We start from the raw sequence: 12,654 nt of genomic DNA on the forward strand, positions 1-12,654 counted from the left end.
TTTGACCAGTCTCTATATGGCGCATCTCCGCTGCATCAAGCTTTCTATGGTTGGATATGAAGCACTGGTGTGTGGCTTCCAAAATAAAAGTGAGGCCACACATTGGATCACAATGACTGAACCACTGTGAAAAGTTTTTGACTTGCAGTGACAAAAACGTTTATTCCTGAGTTCCTTGGTGCTGATGACATTTACCTGTGATTTGGTTACTGCATTTTCTGACCTGCGTGCTCCTTTGCAGGGTCACTGGGAATTTATCAGTTTGGTTATTCAATTTCAAAAGATGTCGATATTTTTTTTTTAGAAACATTATTTGAAAAAAACAATTACGTTAACAATTTTCTGCTGACTACAATGAAGAAACCTATCTAAATATTGGTTAACTTAATATAAATTGAAATATGAATTGATTTTATTTTACAAATTAAAATGATAAGAGGAACCATTACAGAGTTGTATTATGTTGATCTGTTACAGGTTTAACATTTTGCATCAGCTTTTACTTCCAAGCTACTGAGCGGAAACCCGGTGTCGGAGAGTTTCACTGCAGTGACGGTGCTGCGCATCCCAGCGACCGGGAACAGCGAGCGATCTCTGAACACATCGGCCTTTCCCTCCGCCGTACTGTTGGCAGCGTTTCCAGTGGGCTTTAGCGGAAGGCTTGGACGGCGTACGGAGCCCGGGTGTCGGAGCTAGTATGCGCATCCGTCCGGACCGAACCCTGTGTGTTTTGCACGGAGAAATGAGGCAGCGCGGGGGACGCCTCGGAGACGCTGGGCTCCGGCCAAACATCACTGCATTTTAGCACAGAGTCGCTTTGCATTGCATTAAATCTGCTGCAGCGCCGATCTGTTAATATTTATCCTCTGCTCATTTACAAACGTGCATGGTGAAACATGCAGCTGGGCTGAGGGCTCCCCCCTCCACATCTCCATCGCTGCCATGACAGGCAGAGGGATCCTCTCCGCGGCTCGGCCGGCCGGACAAGAGGCAGATTGATTTAGGACTGGAATCTGCGAATGTTCTTCAGTCTCTGTGTGTGCATCAGCCTGCGTTAACACACCGTGACTCTCACTCAGGGAACACAGCGACAGGAGGAGGAAAACAACATGTCCTCTCGATCTGCATTACCGTCTGGTAACGACAGGAGTAGCGGAGACCATGTAAGTGCAGCCTATAGCCTGCTGTGTGCATGCAGGTGCTGGACCGTGCATACCTAAAACAAAGCTCGGTATGTGTATATGGGGTCTGATGTGATTGGAGTGACAGTGCAGATGGTGGGAGGGAGTGTGCTCATGGATGGGGCTGTTTGTGGTGGTGCTGCTGATAATCGGACTAACCTTGAGTGTGTGCGCAGAGAAACAAGCAGCCCAGAATCAGTCCATCTGCATATAATCAGTGATCAGCCGTCACCTCCTATTAGTACGGCTGTGGAGAGATAGTGATGTCACACTATCGTGTGTGTGTGTGTGTGTGACCCTTAAATTGTATGGGTGGGACAAGAGAGCGCACAGGAGACCAAGACGTATGGAGACAATTTGCATGAAGTGAGCGTATTACATTTACTGCGTTAACGCGACTAGTGTTCCGTTTCTGCGAAGCTTACAAAGCGCCCAACCCTGAGCAGTACAGAACAGATGAGGCCTGCAGAGACAAGCACAGGCTATTTGCATGATCTATCTATCTATCTATCTATCTATCTATCTATCTATCTATCTATCTATCTATCTATCTATCTATCTATCTATCCGATGTAATATTGCATTGCATCATTTGTTGGATGTAGACATGTATGTATATATGTTTGTATATGTAAATGTATGAATTGGCATATGCATGCGGACTGTGCACAAGCAGACCTTTCCTCTGCAATTAAATGACAATGACAGTTTATTGAATTGAGCTGATGCAATGTTTACCTTATCAGGCAGGTATTTTGGCTGATGAGCAAAAGTGTGTGTGTGTGTGTGTGTGTGTGTGTGTGTGTGTGTGTGTGTGTGTGTGTGTGTGGGTGTGCGTGTGTGTGTTACTATAAGACATTTTAGGGTTAGAATATCAGGGCAATGAGGCATCCTTTGTATTTCCCCCCTCACTCAGGTGTAACACTGTTCACTCTTTTTACATATTTTCCTCTAAAAAAACTTCACCGCCGTTTGTGTGTCCATCTGTTTTGTTAGCTGGATATCTCAAAAAGTTCTTAACAGTTTTAAATCAAATTTGGTGAATGATAGACAATGTCAAAGGACAAAGTCATTCCATGTCATTTCACAAATGGCTCACGCACTTTAGTCTAAAAATATTCAGAATTTTTTTGCTTTGTACACTACTCCACTTCCATTTTACTTCTGCTTTCTTGCAGAAGCAAGATGCTGATGTTATAGGCTTCAGCTCCTAATATGCATCATGCCACGTCAATAGTAATAATATAATTACAGTTAACATATATTAGTATATTTTATGTATGTAATAATGACAACTAAATAGTATTGCTAATAATGATACTTTAATTATCAAGCACATTTTGTACAAAAAAATGCAGTTTAAAGCACTTTGCAAGGTTAAAATGTGCTTCCAAACGTTTGCCCACCACACATACATCGTTCATTCCTGGGTACAGAGAATATTGGTTAAGGAGACGCCAACAAACGTTACCATATTTGTGGCCTACCATTGGTGGGTGCTGGACTGTGCTGCTGACGCTGCAGAGGCTGTCTTGGCGCTGGTTATGTGAATCATTTTGTGGATTACAGCAGGTCCAATTAATGTCCAAAATGCCATGGAACATTTGTAAGATGCAAACCTTGTATAAAATGGCACATTATCATCTGATGGAGACAGGCGCTCTATCTCAAAACGCTGGTGAAGTTTGAGGACTTCCAATTATTGCCGTAGCTCCTTAACTTGGGGATGTAGAGCTTTGTTTTCACCTTTTATTTGCCTCTGCTCCTGTTTGAGGGACCACATATTAATCATGATCCAAAGCCATTTCATTCTCCATCTCTCAGTCCGAGTGTAGTTGTGAGCCGGAACTCTCAATCCATGGATGCCGTTCACACACACACTCGGTCTGGGCACAGGTAGTTTGTACCCATTCCATGTGAAATAAACAGGTACGGTTCCCTTCTTCAGCTTCCTCATGCCCTCTGTAGCCTCCATATATCTCAGCAACTACATCACATAGGAAATTTTGTATAGTAATACAGCTTCACCTACTCTCTCAGAATCTGAAAATGTCTGCTATACATTCTATCTGGTGGACATGCCAGCCCACTAGCGGAACAAATCAGGGGGCGGAGCAAATGACCGGGCCCTTTAAACCCAAATAATAAAGCTCATGATATAATTTTACAACATACACATGTCCTCAACCACAGGGCTTACAAGCTTCGGCCCCACGGAAGCTTTATTTTGAAGTCCATCAAACTGACATGAAGTATAACAAAACAAGAGAACAACAAAAAATGTATAAAAACATGAGGCTACATGGTCACTAATAATAAAACAACACAAATTCAAAGCAGTTCAGCACCACTGATAGCGACTGTATCAGTTTTACACCCACTTTAACCATTTCAACTCAGAGAATGTATCAGTAGCTATAAAGTTTAGTAAAACTGGCTCAATGGCCCACATGTTCACAAACACAATTTCCATATGAAGTACTATAGACCTACTCACCACTATTTGAAGGGCATATGACGAGCCTTGCGCTCTGTGAACTTGTCCACATGAAGCTCTGTATGTCCCTTTTCTTTGCTCTTTCATTCTCTATGGACAACATGGCAAGTCCACTCAGTCTCTCCTGTCCCACTGTGCTCCTCAACTGGTTTTTAATGAGTTTTAACTTGGAGAATGAGCGGCGCAACATATAGACCCATTTCAGTGTGGACAAAACATGACACGTGATTGATGTGCGCGCATACTCGGTATAGAAACAACGTTGCTACATACATGCAGCATTCCCGAAAGCGAGTGGTCATCTGATGTGAGCTCCTGGCTCGATGTTCAATGGCCAGACATTTATACATATCTGATAGAAAAGCCCAGTGTATAAATGAAAGAAAACCTAAAAGCATTTAAGTCTCTAGATGCTTATAACTACTTGTTGCAGGCGGGTAGGTGGGCTGCTGTACTCCTGTTACTGAAGGTTTCCTTGTATTTCTGCGTAGTCTGATCAGTTTCAACAGATGAGTTTCCATCTTTATATTAAGTCTCTTCCTCACTGTCCCACATTTGGATATCAGTGCATTTACAAAAAAGTGTAAGAAATCTGTTCTCTGTTTTAATTTGTAGTATAAAGGTTACTCTTTCTTGGGATATAAAACACATTTTCTTTATGCTTCTTAATTTTTGTTCTGGGGGTGTTTTTGTAATTCATACTTTGTAGTTTTAAACCTTGTATAGTACAGCATTTGTTATTCTTTGGTCCAAAGGCACAATTTGCAAGGCTAGCAGCCATGAAGATAAACTTGACCAACACAGAGGTCAAAACTGACTAAGATATATATGCATTTCATATATGATAATATTTCTCCAGCTGATGAGAACTCCTTTCCAGGAAATGCACTTACTTATTAAAAGTGTGGAATTTATTTCTTCAATGTGGGAAAACAATTGATACAAAGTTAAACTAGAATTGCTCAGTGATACAGCAGAAATGAAATTTCCAGAAAACTAATGGTATAGTTTAGAAATCAAAATTCCATTCATACATTTTTGTGATTGAAATTGAATTAAATTATCTTTGCTTTCTAAAATGATCAAATTTGGGGAATAGTGACCAGTATAATTATTGTTATAATTATTATGAAGATTTCATTGAACTGGTGCAGCATTTAATCTCTGTTTTGACAATGATGATAGATATATCATAAATAAATGAATAAAACACCCCCAAAAAGTTTAGAACATGAGAAATATGTTCATAATAAATATTATGTTTTCAAAAAGAAATGTTTTTCTGATGCAATGTTTTTTTTCTTTATTTTTTTTAATTTTTTTATGTTACTCATGAACAACTAATAAACAATAAATAATTATAGGACACAGAGACAAGCTACAATGACTTAATGTAAAGGATTTTCATCATCTGTAAGTGGTGAAATAACTCAAAGTTGGGGTCCAAAATACAAATGAAGAAGTTGCATAAAGAAAAAATATTTTACATCCTACGAAAGACTAAATTAAAACAGAGATCAGATTTTTTTTCTTACATTCCCATATGCAGTTATGGCCCAATGAAAAGTAGTTTTCTGGATTTCAACAGATTGTCACCCAAGAATCAATACATATATCTGACTAATCATTAGTGATTTGAACTGTCTATATGTACATAGCTCAAAGCAAACGACAAATTCAGACATGGAGGGCGTGGTGAGAGGGCAGTTAAAAATAAATAAAATAGTGAATTTTAAAAATAAAAAATAAAAATAATTAGCACCAAAGTTATCAATATTTAGTATCACGAGCGGAAGGAAGATGATTATAGCCAAATCAATATTTTGTCCCACGCTTAGGTCTGTGTGTGTGTGTGTGTGTGTGTGTGTGTGTGTGTGTGTGTGTGTGTGTGTGTGTGTGTGTGCGTGCGTGCGTGCGTGTGTGCGTGCGTGCGTGCGTGAGAGAGAGAGAGATGCTGGGAGCCGGATGACATACTGGAGGGGGATGGAAGTGTGGTGCTAAAGGGCTCAGGACTATCCAGGCACTACTGTGCCAGCATCTGTTCCCATTTTTTCCCCTCCTACGTATTTCTTACCACTAGTTACCCTTTTTCTTGTCGACACCTGTTTTTAGTAGATATCCTTGTTCTTCTGTCGCTTGTTTACCACCAAAATCTCTACCATCTGTTGTCTTTATATTTTTGACTGTCACATGACAGGAAGCTGTGTCTGAATGTGAATGTAACACATGAAGAGTTGTTGCAATGATGAGATGTTGGAGGTCTGGCAGGGTTCTTGCCAGGGCTGTTGAACATAGAGGGCCCGACATTGTAAATTTGATCCCCGAAGACAGTGGTTCCCAATCTTTTGTGTCCCATGTACTCCCTTCACATTTTCGTCAAATCGTGCATACCCCCCTTCATGTCATATGTACCCTCTCCATAATTTCATATGTGTTTTCATTTGTGGAACAGTGGGCTCTCCTAAACCCCTAAATATGTCTCAAACATTGGTCCAAATTCAATACAATAAGTGGAGTTTAAAGTGGAATTTAGTTAAACTAAAACTTCTGTGATTACTTCAATAGTAAGTAAATACAGTCTCCTTTGTAAAATGTAGCTAATTATTGTCTCATCTCATCGGAAGTGTGATAAAATGCCCTCTACAGAATAAAATAATCCTGTTTCAATAAATTACAAGAAATTATGTTTTTTTTTATTCCCGAGTACCCCCTGCAATGTGCACCTGTACCCCTAGGGGTACACATACCCCTGGTTGGGAACCACTGCCCTAAAGAGTGATGTTGCCCAGCAACATTGTGGGGGGGCTTTTCTGTTGTTTTTTCATTTTTAATTGGTAGCGTCGTAATAATTGTTGCACACTTAGGGGTGTATTCACTAAAGTTTTAGGGGTATTAAAACGTGTGCAAACTAGTGCTGCAGCTATCGAATATTTTTGTAATTGAGTATTTTGTCAATTTTTTCATCAATTAATCGAGTAATTGGATAAATTACACTTGTGTTTGGAAACAACTATATCAATAGTGTGTTATGAAATATGAAAGACATTTTGAAATGAGCTAGCATTGTCAGTTATTCCTCAAAGTGTATTTAAAATTATTTTTCAAAACTTCAACACTTCAACTTAACAGTAAACAAATGTCAGGGCAAAAAAATAAGAATAAATACAATAAATGTAGTAAAATAAACACAACCCGTTTATCATAATAAAAAAAAGTAAAACGGGTGTACTAGCCACTGCTATAACCCATCTGGTAAGATCTGCAGCTTCCTCCACAGTGCATGAGGGACAAAGCTGTGCATGCCCCGCTGTGATGTACTGTGGGGGACAAAAAAAACATTGATTTGTACAACAAATTCAATAACCTTGCTCATAAGTAAATCTATATGCTAATGAATGCAGATTTGTCCATGTTTAGCATTTATTTAGCAATTTTTAATAAATATAATTTTTTTCGTTCGGTGTATTTTTCTGTAATGTATGTTTTTTGGAGTCATTGTATTTTGTATGTTTCTGTTGTCTTTTTGTGCATTTTTTGTATAATTATTGTTTTTTGTTGCCATTTTAGTGTGATTTTTAAGTCATTTTGTGTAATTTTGTATATTTTTTGGTGTAATTTTGTGCATTTCTGTTGTCGTTTTGTGTATTTTTTGTATAAATATTGAGTTTTGTGGGGGGTTTTTAAACTAATTTTCATATTTTTATTGTCAGAATCAGAATCAGAATCATCTTTATTCGCCAAGTGTATGTTGTACACACGAGGAATTTGACTACTAACGTTGTTTGCAGATGACACAACCATTCTATGCACAGGCAAAGACATTAAAACTCTAATAGAGTCAACAAATAAAGAACTATTAAAAATCCAGACATGGTTAGATGTAAATAAACTAGCCCTAAACGTCAGTAAAACAAAATTCATTAATTTCGGAAAGAGAAAAAAAACGGGAGATATAAGACTGAAACTAAACAAGGAAATAATAGAAGAAGTTAAAGAATATAGGGTACTAGCAGTGTGGATGGACGACAAGCAGTTACATCCTATGGAAGCTTCAACAAATCCTACATACCAAATCACTTAAAACAATCTATTCTTCACTCATAGCATCGCACTTAAATTACTGCTCCGAAATATGGGGAAATAACTACAAAACGTATCTTGAACCACTATTTAAACAACAAAAAAAAGCTATAAGAATTTTACATAAAGTACCATACAACACACACACAAACGATTTATTTGAGAAGTCAAAATACCTAAAACTGCAAGAAATAATACACTACAACACACAAATACACGCATTTAGGGCTTCATCAAAAATACTACCACATCGAATACAAAAACGTTTCACATACAATCAAAATTCCTATGAATTCAGACATAATAATGTGTTTAGACCAAACAGGATCATATCAAACGTTGGCAAACATGGAACTGTGTATAGAGCCATGAACCTCTGGAACAGCCTTGACGCAGAGACGCAACAGTCCATTAATCTGAAACGATTTAAGGAGAAAACGAGGAGTACATTTCTACATGCATACAGATCTCAAGTCAACTCTTCATTGAACTCTACAGCGACGACATGGAACTCATTAACTGGACAAAATCTTCTCAACGAGGGAGATACGGAGAAAAAGGACAGTGAAGAGGAGTAACAACAGGAACAATGACTGCAGACGAGAATACATCACATAAAAAAGGACAAAAAAAAAAAAAGGAAGAAACGAGGTTGGATGTAAAATTATCTGTGTTCAAATTAGGGGACGGATCTGGATAAGCATAATGCTTTTTTCCGTCGCCCTTTCCGGCATGCAAAAGGACAAAAAAAAAAAATAAATAAATAAATAAAAAAACAATGATGTGATTTTGCTCTGAATGTCAAATGAATTTCTGTGAATGCAACCATGTCGGAAATGAACTGAATAAATAAATAAAATAACTGTGCTCTCTCCAATAGTGGTCAGTTGGTGTATTTTGTCATTTTGTGTTTTGTGTACTTTTTGTATAAATATTGTTTAGTTTTTTTGTTTTATTTTGCTCATTTAGTATTATTTTTATTATAAATAAATAATGTTGGGTGAGGGCGTGCATGTGTGCGTGCGTCTTTCTGTAACACCACACACACGGGAGAGGTGAAGAAGAAAGTTATGTGAGTGAGATTTTAGCGCATTTGCCCTCTTTTTACTTATGCCTAATCACTATTTCCTCATAATACAGCCTAAAAGGCATTGCCTTGTTGAGGCTCTGACTCCGCTTGCAGAAGTTCCATTCATGTGAGGATGTTATCTTTTTGTGGAAGGTAGGCTAGATCCATCTTACAGTATCTATATTGGAATACAGTGTTCGCCTCGCAAAGTGTAAAATGATCCAACACTTTCACATTTTCTGTCTTTTTCGCTTTCAACTGATGTCCCTGTCTTCCGCTGAAAAGCATATATGTTTTTACACATATACAAAGGTGTTCTCTGCATTTAACTCATCTCTGAGGGGTTCAGGGACTTGCTCAACGTTCCACAGTGATAGCCCAGGTGAGATTCGAACCGGTGACCCACCGATTACAAGCCCAGCATCCTTAACCTCCTAACCACATGATGCTGTCAGAGTAGTGGAAATGTCACTCCATGCACTAAGGGGTAGAATCCTCAGGGAATCAGGACTGCACGCCTTCTGCGTGTCACAATGCGCTCACAATCCATTTAGCGCATTTCCCTCTGATGAATATGTAAAGTAAACAAACACATTTATCATGTTGATGTCCCATAGAATTAAATTGGGGAAATCGCACACGCTGTTTTATTTTGCACCCGCAAATAAACCCCTTTATAACACTACAGAGTATGTACACCTCTTTGTACATCCAACCTTCAAACACATACTCATTTGGCCATAATTAACCCTACTTAAGCTCCCACATGAATGCATACTTCCGATGGGCACTGTACTAATATTATAAAAGAAGTGTCGTTTCCATTCACTTTCTGACCAGCTGTGGTACATATTTCCCAGTTCAACAGAAATATAGTGAGCCATCATCACTACTAGAGGTTGACAGTAGGTTTCACACCGATCTGATTGGCAATATAACATCGGCCGATATTTTGCATTTTATGCAAATGTTGTGATCGGCTGCAATGTCTTAATTCGCCTATCCGATCAATAACGTCATTGTCATGATGAAACTTTCTGGAGATGCTCCCATTGCATTGTTTTATCATCTCATTTACACTGAAAAGTTGTTCTCTACGTGACAGCTTTATTTCACTCACATTTGTGAACAAAGGTGAAAACCTATGAGCAAACCGCAAAAATGTCTGTGAGTTGGAGCGGAGCGGCTGAGTGCCGGACTTCTTCCCCAGTCTACTGGCTCTGAATGCAGCGGGGGCAGCGTCTGCTGTTAGCACCTGTGTGTGTGTGTTTGTATTGTACGTGTGTGCGAGATTGTTTTGTTTATTTGTTTATTATGCATGTTAAAAGGGAGAGACCTAGAGCGAAACGATAAGCTCCCATTTACTTTTGCTTTCATACCGGACACTTCTGTCCATATCAGGGCGATGGTGGGCATAGAAGCGTGCGTGTGTGTGCACCCCACCTCAGCTGTCCACCTGTGAATATGGACTATAAGCGACAGCGGGTTTTGCGATGCCACAGTCAGGAAATATGTCTCTACTCTATAATGCTGATGGAGGCTTCACATAGTTCCAGTGTGGTCTGCCTCCACAGCTTGTAGTTGCTTCACAGCAGTCATTGAGTATGACATGGGACTCCGGTTTAATTAATAAATAAATTAATTAATTAATAAATATTGCAGCTGTTGAGCTGCAATGTTTATTTTGCCAATCACTCAAAAACGGCATACAGCTTATAATCTTTCTGCTCCGTTCACGTATACTACCTCAGTCCACACACTGGTTGAGCGACCAGCGCATTAATTCGCAGTTAATGGGCCACACACCTACACACACACACAATCTGACAACAAATGTTATCTTCAGGTCTTGCATGGAAATTCTTCAACTCTTCCACTCCCTCACAGTCACAAGGTCTTGGTCCCGAAACATGGTACCATTTGATTTTCCCTGAATCTGTATCCGCTAGTACCGAAGGAATTCTGTTGGTAGCTAAAAAAAACTCAACCTGACTTCATATGATCCGATCGGTGATTGTTTTTTTTAAACTAACTGATGGTGATCGGTACAAAACTCCTGATCGCGTAAAGCCTAGTTGACAGTAACTTATTACTGGTGCATGTCATGGATGGAAATTATTTTTTTTGCCTACCTGCCACAGTGTCTGGTAAATTAGAAACTCTAACAGCAACTCAACATTTTTATCTGCCACTTACATATTTTAGCATCAACAATATATATCGCGATAGAGATGTGATCAATACCAATACAAAATCTGTGCTATAAAATATCCAATAATTTCACTGAACGCCGTTAAAAACCAGCGACCCAGAACCGCAAGGCACTCTGGGGGATGTAGGCAGAGGGACGGTTGAGCACGAAACCTGTACATGTACATGTAGCAATATCAGAAAAATTTGCAGTGATTTTTTTTAAATTTTCCAGAGCTGTATGACTTGACTGAATAACAGGTTGTTTTATGTCACAGATGTTCAGATAACCGCAAGTTTATTCTGATTTCTATTTGTTTTTTGTTACGTATACCATACATATGGCCTTAAAGTGAAACAGTTGTCCTTGCAGTGAAGCCATGTTGAGTTGTTTAAGAAGGGTTTTTTATTACAATTTTATGCTTTTTTCATGACATATTTATGGCCCTATAAATTCCACGTTAACAGAATCGCGGACGGAATCAACCAATAAAAACGGAATCCACTGTTGGACACGGAAATTGACACACTGTGAATGAAACACCGTCATAGTGAAGCAAAGGACATTTGTTATGGGGAAATGATTCCGGGGACCACTCAGAGGTGCTCCGTGAGAAGCATCCTTCATTAGCTTCACCTACTCAGACTGTTTGAACAACACATCTCATCAGTGCTACAGAAGATCTGTGGAAAAAGTTGTCAGTTGTTGTAGACGAGACCACCAACGCCAGGAATTGTATCGTCTTAATCATCGTCTTTACATACATCCAACATAGTAGGATAATGATAACTTTATAGCTTCTAATACTGGTCGGACGGGTTCGGGCCGTGTTCTCTCAGGCCGGGTCTTCTTTTTTCAGCCTGATTAAAGCTCTCCTGTGTGTATTCTCCGCGTGTGTGTGAATGTGTACGTGCCCGTGTGTGCGTATGTGTGTGTGCGCGTCCTCCGCATTTGTTCCAATATTACCGCAGATCCCACACAACACTTCATTTAAATTTGAAAAGCACGTCTTGGAATCAGTCTTTTCAATAAAATGTTTCTACTTGTCTCTATACAGTGTGAGTATTTATTAGTGGAGAACCTATACCAAACACAACTCTTTAACTACATTCATCATCATCTTCACCATTTCCAAAAAATATTTTTAGCTTTAAAGAGTAAATAAAACCTTGCTTTCTGCTGACCTGCCACTAGGAGGGAAATTATGGGCATTACTGCTGTAGCAGTAAGACACACACTCAGGCAGCCCACACCGCTGTGCACAGAGACAGACGGTAATGCACACGATGTGTCTGTACACACACACACACAGAGTTCATAAGATGAGATGTGTCACTACAACCACAGGCACACACAATGACAAAGCTCACACACAGCCTTACAGACATCACTCAGGGGCAAACAGTCCTGCTCTCCCACCCCCTCGCGCACATAGCAATAAAATGTACACACACATTCGCGCTCACGCAGAGACAGACAGGAATATACTCATAACATAGATGTGTCTGTAAATACACACATAGCTTGATGAACCCTCTGATTCGCGCAGAATCTGCTCTTTATAGAAGCACAGAGTCAAAAAACATCACCGCTACAGCAGCTGTTTCACACGGAACACAGTGGACTTCCTCATTAA

At 39.3% G+C, this 12,654-nt stretch overlaps 1 protein-coding gene across 5 annotated transcripts in view; it reads left to right on the forward strand.

Moving 5' to 3' along the window:
* The first annotated feature begins 514 nt into the window (after positions 1-514).
* The window catches only part of mark4a (MAP/microtubule affinity-regulating kinase 4a), a 74,559-nt gene continuing 62,419 nt past the window's right edge, over positions 515-12,654 (forward strand). For 4 of the 5 annotated variants that reach the window (XM_028465884.1, XM_028465886.1, XM_028465888.1 and 1 more), the window contains exon 1: positions 515-1,163. In XM_028465884.1, coding sequence (XP_028321685.1) covers positions 1,110-1,163 — 54 coding nt within the window. In that variant the 5' untranslated portion in view covers positions 515-1,109. The remainder of the gene's footprint in view (positions 1,164-12,654) is intronic. The other variant, XM_028465887.1, reaches the window with a different exon arrangement.

Source organism: Gouania willdenowi, chromosome 14 (genome assembly GCF_900634775.1).
Source record: "Gouania willdenowi chromosome 14, fGouWil2.1, whole genome shotgun sequence".
Lineage (NCBI taxonomy): Eukaryota > Metazoa > Chordata > Actinopteri > Blenniiformes > Gobiesocidae > Gouania > Gouania willdenowi.